The sequence below is a fragment of the Leopardus geoffroyi genome, chromosome D4 (assembly GCF_018350155.1).
Source record: "Leopardus geoffroyi isolate Oge1 chromosome D4, O.geoffroyi_Oge1_pat1.0, whole genome shotgun sequence".
In the NCBI taxonomy this organism is placed as follows: domain Eukaryota; kingdom Metazoa; phylum Chordata; class Mammalia; order Carnivora; family Felidae; genus Leopardus; species Leopardus geoffroyi.
The window spans coordinates 18013086-18031637 of record NC_059342.1 but is presented as its reverse complement, the minus strand read 5'-3'; the positions used below and the strand labels follow the sequence as shown (position 1 = coordinate 18031637).

Sequence of the window (18552 nt, the reverse complement as noted above, 5' to 3'; positions counted from 1 at the left end):
TGGATGTAAGATGCACCACCATTTTAAGCTCTGCCCAGAAAAAACATGCTTCTTCTTACATTCTCATCAATATTAGAATATTAATTTTGTCCTTCTTGAAATGTCCGTTAAATATTAGTTATATAACTATGGTGTTATTTTTTAGCACAAGGTTAAATATTCGTTATATAACTATGCTGTTGTGTTTCTGTGCTTATGGCAAAAACTCTTCCTTTGATAGTAAACACTCGTTTAATTTTTCGAAGCGCTTCTGAACTCCTGTTATATTCAACACAAGAAGTAGCAACCGCGCACCTGACTCAGTCGGCTAGACATCACTGTGACTAAGTCAAAGGCATAAAGCAGAAGATGCATCTGATTTCAGAGATGTTACAATGTAAAAAAAAAAAAAAAAAAAAGTGTGTCTTAGAATCATTGAAATATGACAGGTGAGAGAGACTAAATCACGAATCCCTAAATGCAATTGCCGTGTGATTTGAAAAGCCCGGTGAGCCATCAGTGATCTCACGATTTCTCATTATTTAGCTGATCTGAAAGTGGACACCTTGCAAACGATGGTTCTTCATTTTCTACTCTTGCCCACGATCCTGACACTCCGCTCCCACCAAAGTGCCAGTTGGCAGAACTCATCCCCACGTTTACCGTGGTTTAAAGAAGGCAGGTAAAGCATCACAGACGTGGCCATGCCTGGTACCAAATGCTACAGGTGAAAATTTCAAGCGACTGTGGATCTTCCTCTGTTTTCTGTCACTAACTTAAAAATTCTGGTCACATCCAGCTATAAGGGAACCATGGTTTTAAGCAAAAAGTGATACTTACATGGTCCCTGGGATGCCCTCACCCCAACCCTCTGTCCCCGTGTTGTGTGGTGAGAACACAGAGCCTGACTGGGTCTGTCCCAGTTGGACCCATCCTATAGTCAAAAAGCTATGAAGGCACAAAGTCACCTATCATGCTCCGAGGAAATGAGACCATCAATCATGTTCTATAGGTGCCATGAGCTGCCTGGTTCTTTTGGACATCTTTTTGAAATTCCTAATGGGAAGTTTTAGAATAACCAGACAAGGTCAATAGTATTAGCCTCCTCATGTTTACAGATGAGGGAAGTGAGGCCCAGAGAAGTTTATCACCTGCCCAAGATCTGGAGCCCAAGAAATGAACGACAGTATTCTGATTTCTGAATCCATATTCTCCCAACCAGAGCACTGTTGGACCTGTTGTGAAATTTCTAGAAGAGCGCCCATTCAGAGGAAGGCAAATAGTAAACCAAGGGAAGTGCTCTTGTCCGGGAAGACTGTTCCAAATGCATACTTTAAAATTTTATTTTTCTATTTTCATAACAATCCATAGATGTTTAAAAATAACGATGGTTCAAAATGCTTTCTAGGTCATTGAGATACGTGTCTGCATAAAGCGTCAGGCTCCAATGTTAGGGCCCCCTCCATGTGAATTATACGGAGTCAAGGTTCACAAAATGCTGAAGTTGGAATAACTTACATTTCTTCATTTATAAATGGGGAAACGGAGGCTAGAACTAGGAGAGGGCTTGGCATGTGTCACGTTGTCAGGGGGAATGGAACAGCAAAATGTTCCCAAACCTGGCTGCACATTAGAAACACTTGAGAAGCTTCTAAAAATATCCATGCCCTAGACAGCACCCCAAAACCAAAACCAATTTACTGTGACTCTTTGGAGAAGGTGTGCGGTCCCAGCATTTTGGTTGAGAAGCGTGTGTGCAGAGAGAAGAAAAATGAGCCAACATTTAGAAGTCTTAAGTTCTCTACCTGGCTCTATCATTAATTCCTTCCCCCACAGGCTTAATGAAGTATTCAGATACCGTTTGATTGTTACGTATCAAAATTTTAAATGATCCAAATAAAGGGAATGGCAATCAAGCGGCATCGTCCCGTGATAGAATTTTATGCTGTCGTTAAAACTGAAGTGTCAGAGAACTTTGTAAAAACAAAGGATAATGTTTGTCTAATGCTTAGTATCAAACGTAGGCTACAAATCTTCCTATACGTGGTATTAAAATCTGGTCAAAAGCACATACGGTGGAAGATGGGAAATAAATACATGAAAAAACGAGTTGAGAAAGGTTGCATATTCCAACTATATGATATTCTGGAAAAGGTAAATCTATGGAGACAGGAAGAAAAAACTAGTAGGTTCTGGGGGGAAGGGGGAGGGATGAAGGGAGGGAAAGGCAGAGCCCAGTGGATTTTTGGGGCAGTGAAAGTGTCCTGTATGCCACTATAATGGTGGATTCATGTCCTTATACAGTTGGCGAAACTCCTAGAATGTACAACACCAAGAGTGAGCCCTAATGTCAACTAAGGACTTTGGGTGATATCCAAAGTATATCTTTCGGGTATCGCTTTGGGTGATAATGGTGTGTGAATGAAGGTTCATTGATTACAACAAAGGTAACCACTCTGGTAGAGAAGGCTAATGGTGGGCGAGGGTGTGTGTGTGTGTGTGTGTGTGTGTCACGGGTGGGGGAGTCAGGGCATGTATGGGATCTCTCTGTACTTCCTGCTTAATTTTGCTGTGAACCTAAAACTCTAAAATGTAAAAAAAAAAAAAAACCCACAAAGTTTGCTAATTGAAAAGAGCTAACTGGTGCCCTCTTGGCCAGTAGAACTATACAGGTGATTCATTTCTTCTTTTAATTGAAAGAAATGAACCAAAACCCAAACCCACTGTAGGTGTGAGTCCAAGACGGATGAATGCCAACAAGATATTGGGCCTGTTCATCTAACTCACGCTTGGTAGTTTCTTTGAGTGGAAAGGTATTAGATATCAATATTAAAAGGTGACCCTTTGCTCAGAGGATCAAAATGAGCAGTTTGTACTCACCGTCCTTGCAGATGGCTCCCATCTGACACGTCCCTAGGTCTAAGAGGTACCCACTGGGGCAGCTCGTGCAGTTCTTGAACCCCGGACCATTGCACGTCAAACAGCTGGCATCACATCTGTGGGGAAAACGTAGAATTCATCGTCCTTTCACACATTGGGTACAAGAAAAGATGTCAGCCATCAACCTCTCAATGAAGTTTAAAAATTTTTTAAAAATATTTTTGAGAGAGAGAGAGAGAGAGAGAGAAAGCGTGAGCAGGGGAGGGGCAGAGAGAGTGAGAGAGGGAGACACAGAATCAAAACAGGCTCCAGTCTCTGAGCTGTCGGCACAGAGCCCGATGCGGGGCTCGAACCTGAGAAGGGCAAGATCATGACCTAGGCTGATGGATGCTTAACCCAGCCACCCAGGCGCCCCAGCCTTAATGACGTTTTAAACTTGACCATGACGCAGAAATCTTTTCTTACCGTAGTTGCTACATCTGACAACATTAAAGAAAGCCTAGCAGGAAGACTACGTGATTTATTTATTTATTTATTTATTTATTTATTTATTTATTTTTATTTATTTATTTTTGAGAGAGAGAGAGAGAGCACAAGTGAGTGACAGGGGGAGACAGAGAATCCTAGGAGGGGCAGAGAGAGACAGAAAAGTGGGGCTCCCCCAAAGTGGGGCTCGAGCTCACCTGACATGGGGCTCAAACTCGTGAACCGCGAGATCACGACCTGAGCCCAAGTCAGATGCTTACTGACTTAGCCACCCAGGTGCCCTAGGGTGTGTGATTTTAAATGGGAGGACGCAGGTACTTGGAACAGAAATACTACCTTAAAGGTTTTAAGCGCTCCTGCGAGAAAAACAAAGAATGTTAAATGGAAGCTGGGTTAAAGCTGCAGGGCAGTGTCCACAGGTAGATGTTGGAACCTTCGTTCACGGTTAGTAATTCTGTTTCGTATTATTTATGGAGGGGGTCAAATAAGGACCCAGGGACCGAGGGCTCGGGCTGAAGGGGGCGGGCCCACTTACTTCTTGCAGGATTTGTATCCGTGCTCTGAAGAGTGGTCCAAGTAATAGCTGGTGCTACAGGCCTGCACGCATCTCCCGTCCTCCATGAAGTAGCCCTCGGTGCAGTTAATACACCCGGTGGCGCCCGCCCCTGAAAAGCCAGACGAACGCGGCGAACAGAAACAAAACGTGTACTTTTCATTTGTAGTTGCTCGGTTACAAATGGAACTGTGGCGCTTTGCCTTGCATTCTTTGGGGGGGGGGGGGGGGAACCACTCCCGTTTTAAACCGAAATGAAACGCTTCCATTTGCCCAAAACCTCCAACGGCTTTGAAAAGAGGAGGGGATCTCCCTGGGATATATTTAAGTGTCTCCAGGAGGGCGGAAGGAAGATGAGAACTTGCCGTGACAATATATGCAGGCGTGCTGGAAGAGACCCACGCTTCTCCAGCGTTTACTTTACAGCCAGCCAGTGGGCGTGTATGAGTGATGGCTGAGAACAAATCGGTAAGAGCTCAACCAGAGCCCGAGGAGTGAACGAAAAGCCGGGGGCGGGGGGGGGGGGGGGGGACAAGTACCTGCACAGGTGGCACAGAAGCGGTGACACGGCTGACAGTCCTGGCCATTGAAGTACTGCCCGTCTTCACAGGTGATGGAACACTGTGATCCCTGCAGGCTGGAGACACAGACACAGACGCTGTGATCAAGGCACCCAGGCGGACTCCCCAGCTCCATGCACAACAAATACAGTCCCCCCCGCCCCGACCCCCAAGAAAAGCAAAGCTTCAAAGCAGGGGAAATAGCCTGTACCCTGCTCTTCTCCCCTCCCGCTGCCTGTACTGAGGTCTGTAGCCTCTACGCGTGCTGCAAGTTCTGGGGACAATTTTCTTAATTGGCAGACTGGGCTGACACATTCCTTCTTTGCTCCACAACTTACAGCCCGGATGTTCTTAAAAATATTTTACTGGCAAAACTCACTGCCGAACAATGTGTCTGACAGCTTTGATGCCCAGACCTGCTACATCATAGATCCAAAAGCTGGTTTGTAGAGACGCCCGGGTGGCTCAGGCAGGTAAGCGTCCGACTCTTGATTTCGGCTCGGGTCAGGATCTCACGACTCGTGAGTTCGAGCCCTGCAGCCCATCTGCACTGATGGTACAATGAATTGCAACTGAATAAAAGGGCGCGATGATCTCTGGCCAGCCCACACGCCCAAGAGCAGCTATTTTTGTATTCGTTTCTGATTGTTTAGTTCTTCTACCGGTTCTCATGAAAACAACACAACTTGAACATGCTTTGCCTCTTTCTTGATTTCTTTTAAATTCTAATGAATAATTTAGTAAAATGACCTCCCTATACTGCAGATTTTCCAAACACCCCAACTTTTCTTAGTTATATTATTGTTTCCAGGTGTGATCCGTACCGTATTTTTCTCTACTCAGCACTCTTAGAATCTATTAAATTGCCAGAATGTTGAATGGGGAATGCATATTGTTTTCTCCCTTCTAATTTCTATCAGTTATGATAGTTTCCATGGTCTACAGGTTGGTTCTTAAAACGTAATTTATGACATTTAATATACAAATATTGCTCACTGAATAGTGTGATTAGAACTATACATTAGGGTTTGTAATGCTATGTCACCAAATAGAAGATACTAGAAGATGGGTATCTAAGCAACAGGGTCATACGGTTTTTTTATCCCCTTGGACTCCTTACATTCTCCAGTTCACATCTTATTTGTGCTTTGTATTTGCATCATACTAACTTGGAAAAGTAAAATTGATTTTTCCCTATGCTTAATAAATTTGGAAAGAACAAACATAGATGAGAAAGGATCCCAAACAGTCCTGTTAACATTTTAATCCACTTCCTTCCGGTGCTGTATGCATACGCATTTTTCTGTGTTTGTTGCTTAGCCACGATTTACAATTTTACAGGTCTCTTGAGGCAAAACGATCAAGCCTCAAAGCCTCCGAGCCAAAGGCAGGCAGGTTCAAGGAGACAGCGTAACTGAATGTGGACTCTCATTCACAGATCTTACTGGCCGGGGAGAGATGTTTTAAAAAGCCAGTGAAAGAAAATCCCTTCCCTTTCTGGAGAACTGGAAGAAAAGAACGTTGCATCCGACGGATCCTTTTGTGGGAGGACCACCAAAACACTTATCAAAGCTTAGAAAAAAAGAGCCGTCCAGCTTTTCTAATAAAGGACATTCCTTCTGAGGTTGGCATTTATTCAGCATGAGACAGAGGCTTCCCTGTGTGAGGAAGAAATGAGCTTAAGTGGGTCGTGCAACAGAGAGCAGGCATTGAGCATCCTGAAGCTTGCTGCAGCTTTCAGCATACAGCGGTGGCTTGGCTGACCAGCTGGGGCTGTGAACGCCTGGGTTCTTCCTGTGATAAAGCGGCCAGCTCAGGACTGTGCTGTCCCGCATGCTTTTCTGGCACCTGTGGCTCCTGAGCACTTGATATGTGGCCAGTGTGGCCAACGACTGGGATTCTAAGTGTTACGTGGTTTTAATTAATTTAATTTCAGTCGTGATTAATTTCAGTCTACATTTTACACGCTGGCACTTGGTTCAGCTATCGGCAGAATTCTAAGTTTGGAACAACGTGGCTCTAGAAAATCTACTTCGACTAAATTCTGTCAAATCTAAACGCAGATCACATACTGCTCATATAAAAAAAAAAAAAATTACTGTCCATGTTGAGACGTGGGACCTGCTTTAGGGGTAAAATGCCCACCAGGTAAGACTGGGTATAGCGACAAAAAAGAATGTGAAGTATCTCTCTGAGTCTTTTATACTGATTACATGTGGAAATGATAATATTTTGGATATATTCAGTTAATATTTTTTTTAGCTTTCACCCGTATCTTTTTGCTTCTTTTAATGTGGCTCCTGCCATGTATAAAATTAACATATACGGCTCTCATATTTCTGTTGGAGAGTGCCGGTTACGAACTCTCTAAAATGTTCCCAAAGAAACACAGTTGACCCTCGAAAACACAGGTTTGAATTGCATGAGTCCACTTATACGTGGAGTTTTTGGATAAATGACAGTACTATAAATGTAATTTACCTTAGACTTTTCTTAACATTTTCTTTTCTGTAGGCTTACTTTTTGTAGGACTACAGTATATAATACATGTAACACAAAATATGTGTTGTTATTTGTGAGACTTATGGCCAACAATAGGCTGCTAGTAGTTATGTAGTTAAGAGTACGTTAAAGAGTTGGGACACCTGGGTGGCTCAGTCGGTTAAGTGTCCGACTCTTGATTTTGGTTCAGGTCATGATCTCACGGTTCATGAGATCGAGCCCCGTGTCAGGCTCCATGCGGACGGAGCTGCCCTGCTTGGGATTCTCTCTCTCTCTCTCTCTCAACCTCTCTCTCTCTCTGCCCCTCCCCTCTTTCTCTCAGAATAAATTTTACAAGAAAAAGAAAGGAGTTAAAATTATGTGTGATTTTCAACTGCATGGGATGGGGGTTGGTGCCCCTACCCCTGAGTTGTGCAACGGTCAGTTGTATAGAAATTATTTTATTTTACTTATTTATTTAGGGAGACAGAGAGAAACAGAGCACAAGCAGGGAAGGGGCAGAGAGCCACACAGAGAAATAGAATCCCAAGCAGGGCAGGCTCCAGACTGAGCTGTCAGCACAGAGCCTGACACGGGGCTGGAACTCACCAGCCTTGAGCGCATGACCCGAGCCAAAGTTGGACACTTGATCGATGGAGTCACTCAGGCACCTCTCTAGAAACTAACCTTAAACAACCTTTTATTTTTCATGGACCGAGTATGTGTCCCATATTGAAATAGGTACTTTGTAAATGTTATCGCAATTAATCCTGTCATAATCCAGCAATGTAGGGGTTGGTTTCTCATTTTCTAGAGGGCAAAACTGAAGTTCAGAATGCCTTAGTGACTTGACCACGATCCCACAGCTGATTAATAGGAAGGCTTTGGCCCACATCTGTCATCTTCTCTCCTTTTTATTATACCGATCTGCTCTTTCTCCAAAAATTTGGGGGCTGTCTAGACTGATATTTATTAAGACCGAAAGTCTTTTTAAAAAAAATTTAAAAACTAATTTTTTTTAAATGTTTATTTACTTTTGAGAGAGAGAGAGAGCGAGCATGAGCAGGGGAGGTAGGAGGGCGGAGGAGCAGGGAGAGAGGGAGACACAGAATCTGAAGCAGGCTCCAGGCTCTGCGCTACCAGCTGTCAGCACAAAGCCTGACGCGGGGCTCGAACCCACAAGCTGTGAGATCATGACCTGAGCTGAAGTTGGCCACTTAGCCGACTGAGCCACCCAGGCGCCCCAAGACTGAAAGGCTGGAGGTGAAAGGAAATCAAATCAGTACCGAATGCGTGTATGAAAAAAAAAAAAAAAAGGCCACAGACAATCTAAACAAAAACGATGTTCTGATATTAATTATTGTAAAGAATCACCTGCCTGGGGCCTGCCCAGTCTAACCCTCGCTAATCAAAGGTGGAGACAGGAATTCTCAACACTTAAGAGAGATCCGGTGTGGCAGGTTTCTAGCGCCCTATACGCTCAGAGTCCAACTCCTCACCCAGCAGAGGATGGTCTGACCTTCTCTGTGGATATCAAGAGGCCACCTAGTTCATTTTTGCTGTGTGCTTGTTCTCTTGCAGAACCTATCGCTATCTGGCTTTGGCAATGAGCGAAGTCATCCAGTCAAGAAAAACCTCTCCAGGTGTTAAATCTATGTGCATACCAGAGCATAATGGAACCAAGCCTGAGGTACTTAAGATAAGAGCATGATTGGCTATATGGAGAGAAATAATAAAGATAAGGGAATAGTTTCCGACCATCAAAGGAATGAATCAGGAGGATTAAATAGAATTCATTGGTATTACCCACACAGTAATCCTTGACGGGCACGCTGCCGGTCAAGAAGCACGAAGAGAGCCTCTCAAGTAGCCATTTTTATTTAGTTGTATCTGAGCCATCTTTTCTGAAGAGGATTTTATTTGGTGTATAAACCTTCCTCAGCCAAGATGGCATCCAATTTTTCACATATAATGGTAAAGATAATGCAAATAGCAATCAAGTGTTTGAATGGGAGTCAAGAGGGTGATGGCCAGAGGATTATTTATTTGCATATTTTATTTTATTTATACTGAGAAGCTCCTTGGGCTGTGGGACTTGCCGAGATCCTTCGCTCTCTCACCTTAACCCATCCCTGCATTCTGTGCAGTTGTGAAATTCTGTACATGTCTTGCAATTCTCACTGCATTTCCGGCAAAGACTTTTCTCTGTGAACAAAAAGACACACACAGACACACAAAAGTAACAAGGTTATAAATCCGTTGGTCAAATGGATTCCATAAAAGGCGGAGATGTTCTGAAGTTTGCTAATGTGCACAATAATATACATACGTGGCCTTGAGCAGAAAATTTCAGGAAAAGCCCTACCCTCAGCATTTGCCATCACTTCTCAGCCAAGTAAACAGAGGTAGGAACCGCAGCGCTGGAAAATACTATACATCTCTACCATTTTGCAGACGTGAGAGCTACAGCCCTTTTCATTCTTAGTTGAATACTATATTGGCATTTTCCCCTTCCTCCTTCTCTCTTCCCCAAGCAGGGTTTCCTGACATCAGGCAATGAAGATCATAGTGACGAAGACATTGGACCACACCAGTATAGAAGGGTGGAGAAGCAGTGTTTGTGGCCGTGTAATGGAAAGGTAGACCACCCCCCCAACCCACCCCTGCCATGCTCCCAACTTTTAGGACTACTCTGATAAAAATGTAAGAAAAGGGAATCTACATTTAAAATTGTAGGGTTGATGATTTATTTCTTGTGCTGTCTAGAAGAGTGTCTTGTACTTTATGGTGGCTGTGAAAATATCAAAATATATGATATGTTATTATAGTTCAGATGTATCTATATTCTGGAGAATAGAAATATATTTGGCTTTCCTATTTAATACCAAAGACAGATTCCCATTGGAAAAAATGGCGAATGCATGTTTATTCTCTAGTGAAATGGTGATGTGTTCCACTAGGTTAAGGCCGTTAACTTGAAGCAAAAGTTTTCTGGAGACTTGATACTTTCTCTGAGATGCAAGCAGATTAACCACAGATAGATGTAGGACTGAAGGAAGCTTTGTTCGTAAGATTCTTTTCCTCCGTCTCCTCTTTAGCTGTTGGCGTTTGTTCACGGTTCCACAGAGAAACACCGCTTCAATGGATTCCTAGAAGGACCTCCTGGAGGTCCAACCCCTCTTTCTCAACTCTGAACCCCCTGCCATGAAACACAATCTTCTGGTAGTCTTCATATAGTCTCTCCATCACGATGTCAACCTGGATGTGAATTCTGGTTTTAGCATTTCCAGCGGGCAAGCTCAGGACCTCTCTTCTTCCATTTGTTGAAGAAACATGACAACAATGCTGACCTCTCAGCTTGTCTTGAGGGGTTAATGAAATTCCTCAAGGGAACTATATGAACTTGAAAGCGCTGTAAATGTGTTGGCAATGATTATTACTAGTCATGATCATACCTGATCACTGTTTTATGTAAACAGACTCATTACAGGAGGAAAATATAACAAAAGCCAATTACAAAAAGGAGAGAGATACAGAGACCACTCATATCAGCAAATTGTTTGAACGGCCTTCCTTGATTATATACCTCCCAGGCTCTGGGAAAGCAGTGGACACTCAATTATCTTGATCCTGTAATAGATCACCTGGAACCAAATTTCTTTCCTAAGACTCTGTCATCTTGATAGAATTTTGAATTTTTTCTTCAAGAAATACTGTTTATTTCTGTGGATCCCTCAGCCCCCCTCCTCACTCTTATTCTCTTAGTTTTCCTTTCTCTATCAGGTTGCAAGCTCATGTTCCAAATCTGGGGGGGGGGGGATAAAAACTACAAGGAAATCCCTACCCACTGTTCTGTAGGGTAACTTAGAGACCCCATCTGCCTTATGGAAAAACGCCTGCCTTTGAATCAAGGGACCCTGACTTCTTAAGAAGCAACAGTATCCACCTCCAAATTCTTGCCTGATTTTGTAAAAACGACTCTTGCTCATTTAAACTTGGGTGTTCTTCGTTCTTAGGTTGTGTGGAAACAGAAAATGTCAGTGTCGTCAGGGATCCTGGTGTGACACAATTATTAGGACAAATTACTAAGAACTCCGGGCCATACCAGAACATTAAAAGGTAGGTGTGCCCAAGGATCACTTAATTCTCCAGGTAATAGATCTTTGTTTCCTAATGATGATGGCTTAGGGCCCAAATGCTGTGAAGTTACATGTTAATTTACAGATTTTTGTTTGGTAAAGTTGCAAAAATTACCTCTCCCTCCCCCCAATTCTAGTTGTATTGCTAGGTTGGAAATTATTAAAAAAAAAAAATATATATATATATATTTGTATTAATTTATTTTATTAATTTTTAAATTTCTATCCAAATTAGCATATAGTGCAATAATGATTTCAGGAGTAGATTCCTTAATGCCCCTTACCCGTTTAGCCCATCCCCCCTCCCACAGGCCCTCTAGTAATCCTCTGTTCTCCAGATTTAAGAGTCTCTTATGTTTTGTGCCCCTCTGTTTTGATATTATTTTTGCTTCCCTTATGTTCATCTGTGCTGTGTCTTAAAGTCCTCACATGAGCGAAGTCATATGATATTTGCCTTTCTCTAATTTCACTTAGCATAATACCCTCTAGTTCCATCCATGTAGTTGCAAATGGCAAGATTTCATTCTTTTTGTTTTTTTTTTTTTTAAAGTTTATTTATTTTTGGGACAGAGAGAGACAGAGCATGAACGGGGGAGGGGCAGAGAGAGAGGGAGACACAGAATCGGAAACAGGCTCCAGGCTCTGAGCCATCAGCCCAGAGCCCGACGCGGGGCTCGAACTCACGGACCGCGAGATCGTGACCTGGCTGAAGTTGGACGCTCAACCGACTGCGCCACCCAGGCGCCCCAAGATTTCATTCTTTTTGATTGCCGAGTAAGACTCCATTGTATATAGATACCACATCTTCTTTATCCATTCATCCATCGATGGACATTTGGGCTCTTTCCATACGTTGGCTATTGTTGATAGGGCTGCTATGAACACTGGGGTGCATATGCCCCTTCGAAACAGCACAGCTGTATCCCTTGGATAAACACCTAGTAGTGCAATTGCTGAGTTGTAGGCTAGTCCTATTTTTAACTTTTTGAGGAACCTCCATACTGTTTTCCAGAGTGGCTGCCCCAGCTTGCATTCTCCACATCCTCGCCAATGTCTGTTGTCGCCTGAGTTGTTAATATTAGCCATTCTGACAGGTGTGAGGTGGGATCTCATTGTGGTTTTGAGTTGTATTTCCCTGATGATGAGTGATGTTGAGCATTTTTTCATGTGTCGGTTGGCCATCTGGATGTCTTCTTTGGAGAAGTGTCTATTCATGTCTTTTGCCCATTTCTTCACTGAATTTTTTGTTTTTTGGTGTTGAGTTAGAGAAGTTCTTTATAAATTTTGGATACTAACCCTTTATCTGATATGTCGTTTGCAGATATCTTCTCCTAGTCTGTCGGTTGCCTTTTAGTTTTGCTGATTGTTTCCTTCACTGTGCAGAAGGTTTTTATTTTAGTGAGGTCCCAATAGTTCATTTTTGCTTTTGTTTCCCTTGCCTCCAGAGATGTGTTGAGTAAGAAGTTGCTGAGGCCAAGGTCAAAGAGGTTTTTGCCTGCTTTCTTCTCGAGGATGTTGATGGCTTCCTGTCTTACACTTGGGTCTTTCATCCATTTTGAGTTTATTTTTGGGTCTGGTGCAAGAAAGTGGTCCACGTTCGTTCTTCTGCATGTCGCTGTCCAGTTTTCCCAGCACCACTTGCTGAAGACAGCTTGGTTGTTTTCTGTTACCCTGTCTTCCATGTCACTGATCTGTTCTTCTGCATCTTCTAATCTGTTGTTGATTCCATTTAGTGTGTTTTTATTTCAGTTATTCTTTAGCTCTGGCTGGTTCTTTCTTTTTAAGATCCTCTGCTCTTTTCTCAAGCATCTCAGTGATCATTACTTTGAATTCTTTATCAGGCATATTGCTTACTTCCATTTCATTTAGCTCTTTCACTGTGATTTATCTTTTTTTTTTTTTTTCCCCGCGTGGGACATATTCCTCTGTCTCATTTTTTTCTAACTCTCTGTGTGTGTTTTTAGCGTAGGAGGACAGTCAGCTATGTCTCCTGGTCCTGGAAGTAGTGGCCTGTGTAGAAGTGGTCCTGTGGTGCCCTACAGTGTAATTCCTCCTGGTCACCAGAACAAGGGTGTCCTCGGTGTGGGCTGTATGCACCCCTGTTGTGGCTGAGTCGCAACTGCCTTCAGCCTAGCCAGCTGCAGTGATCCGCTCTGCCTGCTATGAGTGCTCGGGGTAGCATCTGCCCCATGTGCTCTCCAGAGGCCTATCTCTAGCAGCCACAGGCTTGGTGAGTTGGGCCAGCAGTGAACCTACCTGTCTGAAATTATTCCCTCGGCCACAGGTACAGGTACGCTGAAAGGTAGGGCTTGCTTCTTGCCAGCTTCTTGCCAGCTCTGAGGCTCCACGACAGGAAATGAAAGTGTGCTGTTATGTGGGTTGATCTCCTCCCTCTCCAGGGCATGAGTCATTGTGGAGGGGCACCCTCCGAGTGGGTCTGGTGAGGCAGGAGCCACTTTGAAGGGAGGACGGCTGAGTCGGGTTGGATGGGGAAGGGCACACAGTGCTACAGCAAAGTAGATGGAGAGAGTTCATGCTACCTCTCACAAACATCCAGTTATCTAGGGCTGGGGGGGAGGGGGCGAGGAATGGCACCCACCAGCACTTTCGTTTCTAGAGCAATATTCTCTACGTCCTGCCCCTTCAGGATAGATTAGTCCATACATCTCCTTCATGTATACCCCAGGCACTTTCCAAACTGCTGCTTCTGTGCTGTCTTGGCTGAGTCATTTAGTATGCTGGAGCTTTAAGGATGGGGACTCAGTTTCCTATTGCCCTCAGACTCTCCTGGAACCAAGTCCCGTGGAAGTTAAGATGTGCTGGTTTTCTGAGCCAGAGGCCACGGCGACTCATCTTCCCAATGCTGGGGGTGCCTAGTGTGGGGTCAGGTCCTCTTGCTCCTCCTTGCTTGTGATGTCGCTCCTGTTTGTAGGGTTAGTGGCACCAGGGGTTTGGTTTTTGCCCACGTCTCCATTCTTCCTCCCCTTTCGAGGTGGCCTTCTGTCTACAATTAACTGTGGAAGGTCTGTTCTGCCAGGCTTCCGGTCATTTTCAGAGCCGGTCGTACAAACGTAGCTTACACTTCAGTGTAGCTGAGAGACACGGTGAGTTCGGGACCCTCCTACTCTCTCTTCTCAGATCTCTTTGGGAATCAATCAGTTTTGCCTATAACTCAGCAAACAGATTTCACTTTGCCTTTACTAGTGGACTAGGGACAATACCTGATTGTGTTGGACTGGAGACAGTACCTGATAGTCTTCGACATTCGTCACTTTGTAGGTTTCCTCGTTGGCAGTCTTTGACATGTGTCTATTCCACATTCACGTGGAAGTCATGTTTTCTAAGCTTTCTGAAAAGCACACATTGATATTGCAGGGCCCTGGTTCCTTTGGCTAGTGTGGAGAAAAGAGCAGGCGTGGCTGCTATCCTTGGAAAGCCTGCTGAAGTTGGCCCGTGGCCAACTGGGACCTTGGATCTCAGGAGGGTTTCTAGCACCCTCCCTGAGAAGAGTGGCGCATGGTGCTTAACCTGTACAAACAATATGGTTTATGCTGAACATCTGCTTCCCTTCTAGGAGTCTGGCGTTTTGTTATGTGTCAGGGAGAGGGTGTCTTCATGACCACAAGCCTGGACACTGAGACTCTAAGGAGGTTCCCAGGTAGCCTACATTGCACACAGGTTGTAATAAATTGTTGCCGGGGGATTTGAATGCCTCCTGGGTGACTTCCCTGGGAGAAAACTCTTGGACACGTTTGCCATTTTCTGCTGACTCTGTCCTCTGCACCTCTTCCTGACGTGACTTCGTGCCTTTTTGCTGTCATAAGTTGTAATGATGAGCTCATGAGTACAAATACGCTAAGCCTTGTGGGTCCTCCTGGCCAATCACTGAATCTGGGGAAGGGCTTGAGGACTCCCTGACACTTACAAGCATTTTGACATAAATCAGCTCGCACAAAAATGGTTACAAATTCATCTTTTACACTTCTAACACGTTCTCTTAAAAAATTGGTTAGATCCTGTTTGATATAACCTTGATTTCGCGCCTAATGTCACTCAAGTGAAAACCTTGTATTTCCTCTCTGAAACCCAAATATTTGCAATCTACTCACTGGTGTCCTGGTATGAGCCATCGGGGCAGTGGGTAACACAGCTGTTGATTTCTTCGTTGAGGAAGTATCCATATTTACAGGACAGACACTGGTCACCATGGCTCCCAAAGCAGGACTCACAGTTGGGGGCACACTTCCTGCATCGCTTCTTGTCAGCATGGTAGTGGCCAGGGGGGCAGCTGGAGACACAGATCCTGCATCGTGGAATGATAAAAAGAAGGGGACCATCATCAGAGACTCAGTCCTAGCACTCTTAGAAGTGCTCGGCCAACAGCCGTCCTCAGTCTTTAAATCCTTTTGAAACCATTAGGGTAACACCATACCCAAAGAGCCAAATTCTGTGGGTTGAAGCTTTTTCCCGTGTAGGGTGCCGAAGTAGCAAGGCAATCACACAATACCAAGTCCATCAAGTAGGGTACGTCTTCCAGTTCGGGTCTAGCTCTTTCAAAGGGATGATGGTTAGAAATGGAGTCTCCAGAGGAAGGTTGTAGCATTGGGTTGAAGGGAAGCTAGGTGGCAACCATGATTTTTTACAAAGAGGCTGCTAATAAGGGGTTACTTGTGGTTTTGTGCGGTTTTTGTGTGTCATATGGATCCCGTGTGCTAGAGGGAGTGGTTGTATGCTATCGTCTAAATTAACGTAAACAACGCGTAACCAACTGAGCCAACTCAGGAAGAATAGTTGAGAAAATGTTAACAGGGGTTTTCTTCTTTTCTGCCCATCTGTACTTTTTATCTTAAATGAACACACATGAAAATTATGAATTTCAACTTAAAAAAAGATAACGTAAATATATTTAAACTTGGCTATGATAAACTTTAAAAAATAACTTCTTCGTCTGCCCATCGTCGAAGGACAGCGCTTTACTCCTTCAACAAATATTTACGGAGTTCCAAATCCAATGTCAGGCATTTTGCTGGTCTAGGAGATAATGAGAGGTGCTGAGGTGGCCAAGGGCCTTTCCTTTAAGGAATTTCAAGTCCAGCAAGGATGTAAACAGGAACTGGAACGCGTCTGGGTGTGTCAGCATAGCTGAAATGCAAGTCCCGGTTTTCCCTGGAGGAGGAGGGAGAAGGGGGCGGGGCTGAGAGGTGCCTGGAGGGCGTGGCTTTTGCTGGGCCGGCACCGTCTTCTGCACAGCCTGAGGCAGAAGCCAAGGGCTTGCACAGCCCCGGGAAAGCACCTGTTTGGTTGTATGCCAGCATTTTCGCATTTAGCTGTGGCGTCAGACATCCCGGGAATGGAAAGGTCTAAAGGGGAAGGCCAGTCCTGTGTAGAGCTAGTCCTTCCCCCCGCCACCCTTTCCAAATATGAGAAAAGGCACCTGCAGCTGGACAGCATGCAGGTGCACTTTGTGTTCTGTGATTCAGTATCCGTTTCCGCATCTTGAATTTACACCAGGAGGTGGGGGCCGGTGCTCAGGCCCCGGTGGCCGAACATCACAGGTCCTGTTCAGGCGCGCCCCCCACCCCCCATGGGAACGCCCAGGGCATGCTGTGGGGGGGGGGGGGGACCGCCGCAGCCTCTGTTCTTACCTGGTGTTGTTTTTCAGCTTGTAGTAGTAATGCAAGCAGTCACTGCAGTGGTCCGGGCCGGGGCCGTCACAGCCAACCTCACTGCACTCAGGGTCGCAGGGACCTTTGCACAAAAATCGAAAACAACACTTGGAAACAGTGGTTTTAAAGCAGGTCCGTCTGAATGCGGTATAAAATGAGACTTGTGTGTCTTCCTCCTTCCGTGAGAGTTTCTTTAAGACGGAGGAATAACGTGGATGACGGCTGTCGGCCCAGAGATGAACTCTTGGCTTTTGGCAGGGGGAGGGGGGGAACCTCAATGACCTAAGTGTCGAGAATGTAAATCCAGTCACGGCCTGGTCTTTAAAACACATATGGCTGCCTTGTGGGAGATAACAAAAATCTCAGAATTCCAATGAGCAATGCCACGGGAGCAAGTGGAAAAGAACTGTTTGCAATGAAATATGCATAATGATAAAAACGTCGGATTTACAGAAAAATGAGAAGCTCCGCTGTTGACAGCCAAGAAAGCAAGTTTATTATTCAATGCCTGGACGAGATCGTCCGGCTTGCCCAAGGTCATTAAGACCACTGAATACCTCTGAGATACCGTAGCCAGCAAGAAACGTCATCGTGGCATCTGGTGCAAGCTTATCGGTATCTGGTCTTGGATTATAAAGCAGGTACTTGAGGCACAGATAATAGATTTAAAACTGCGTCCTACCCATAGGCCAGTGGGCAGCTCAACAAAAGAAAACTACACATCCATTTTAAACAACGCAAGCGAGCTTAAAGAATTCCAGACTCAGAATCACGGTTGCTGATCTCTCGTGACGTGTTCTTTGGGATAGAGTGAGAATGCCCAGGCAGGGGAAAAACCCCAGAAAGATGGAGGTTTTTATAATTAATGAAAAGCTTTCTAATGACACGGGCTACTTATAGGCCCGTTGCTTGCTTGAACTAACTCCCTTTTTCCTTGTTCTCCGTATTTTAGGACGTTTGGTCTCCTAATCTTCAAGCTCTTTCCTGCTGAAAAGTCACATGATTCTAACTAGCAACAAACATACTGCGTGCAATGTACAAAGAGTAAGTGGATATGGCAGAAATGTCTGAACCATATTTATTTTAATCGAAAGGATTTCCTGGTGAACCTTGATCTCCCTTAGTCATGATGGGACCGTGTTCTACAGTTACTGAGTTGAAACATAAAATGGTAGCAACCGGGAGGCATGACACAGAGAAAAATCTCTCATTTTTCTGGCGAGAAAACACCCTTTCCAAGAGCTAGAGTGGCTTGTCCAGGTCTCCTATGGAAGGGTAGAAAATGAGGTCCTAGAGATGACTTTTGAAATATATTTCTGATTCATCACAAGAGTCATTTAACAGTGCTGTTTATCTCTGTTTCCCCCAAGCCTTAAAACTGACCTCTAAATTAAATTCCACAGCTAGTACAACTTGGGACATTTCAGCTATCTGCTATGATACATGAGGAGACGGTGTCTCTGTTGTGTCGTATAAGGCTTGAGGTTCGGCCAGCTGCGGGTCCTACGGTCCCTGGAATTTGATGAAACGTTACAGGGATCTGGTTATGATAATGCCATCTGTGCCTCTAGACAGGCTGACTTCTCCATGAAGGTGAAAATCACAGCTCTGAAGGAAAGGAACCCTGGGTGGCCCTAAATTTTCACCAGATGATTTCTGCAATTAAAAAAACACCCTCAAACTTACTCTTGATACGTGCCAAAGGGCTCTGTATGGCAAGTTCACATGCTGTGCTGTTTCTCTTATAATCTTAAACTGTCCCAGATGCAGTTTAGCATTTTAGTTTGCAGGGTAATAAAGAAATAATT

The 18552-nt window shown here is 44.4% G+C and overlaps 1 protein-coding gene and 1 long non-coding RNA gene across 4 annotated transcripts in view; one reads left to right on the top strand and one right to left on the bottom strand.

The window, feature by feature from the left end:
- PCSK5 (proprotein convertase subtilisin/kexin type 5) overlaps positions 1 to 18552 on the bottom strand; it is a 460872-nt gene that overhangs the window by 149781 nt on the left and 292539 nt on the right. For all 3 annotated transcript variants that reach the window (XM_045468528.1, XM_045468529.1, XM_045468530.1), the window contains exons 15-20: positions 16724 to 16826; positions 15188 to 15381; positions 9060 to 9144; positions 4438 to 4535; positions 3881 to 4010; positions 2860 to 2975 (exon numbers count right to left, since the gene is read on the bottom strand). In XM_045468528.1, the coding sequence (XP_045324484.1) occupies positions 2860 to 2975; positions 3881 to 4010; positions 4438 to 4535; positions 9060 to 9144; positions 15188 to 15381; positions 16724 to 16826 (726 nt within the window). The remainder of the gene's footprint in view (positions 1 to 2859; positions 2976 to 3880; positions 4011 to 4437; positions 4536 to 9059; positions 9145 to 15187; positions 15382 to 16723; positions 16827 to 18552) is intronic.
- Positions 8517 to 17790, top strand: LOC123593022. Its single transcript, XR_006710058.1, has 4 exons — positions 8517 to 8629; positions 9477 to 9578; positions 10956 to 11058; positions 17697 to 17790. It is a non-coding gene; the product is annotated as an uncharacterized LOC123593022 (long non-coding RNA).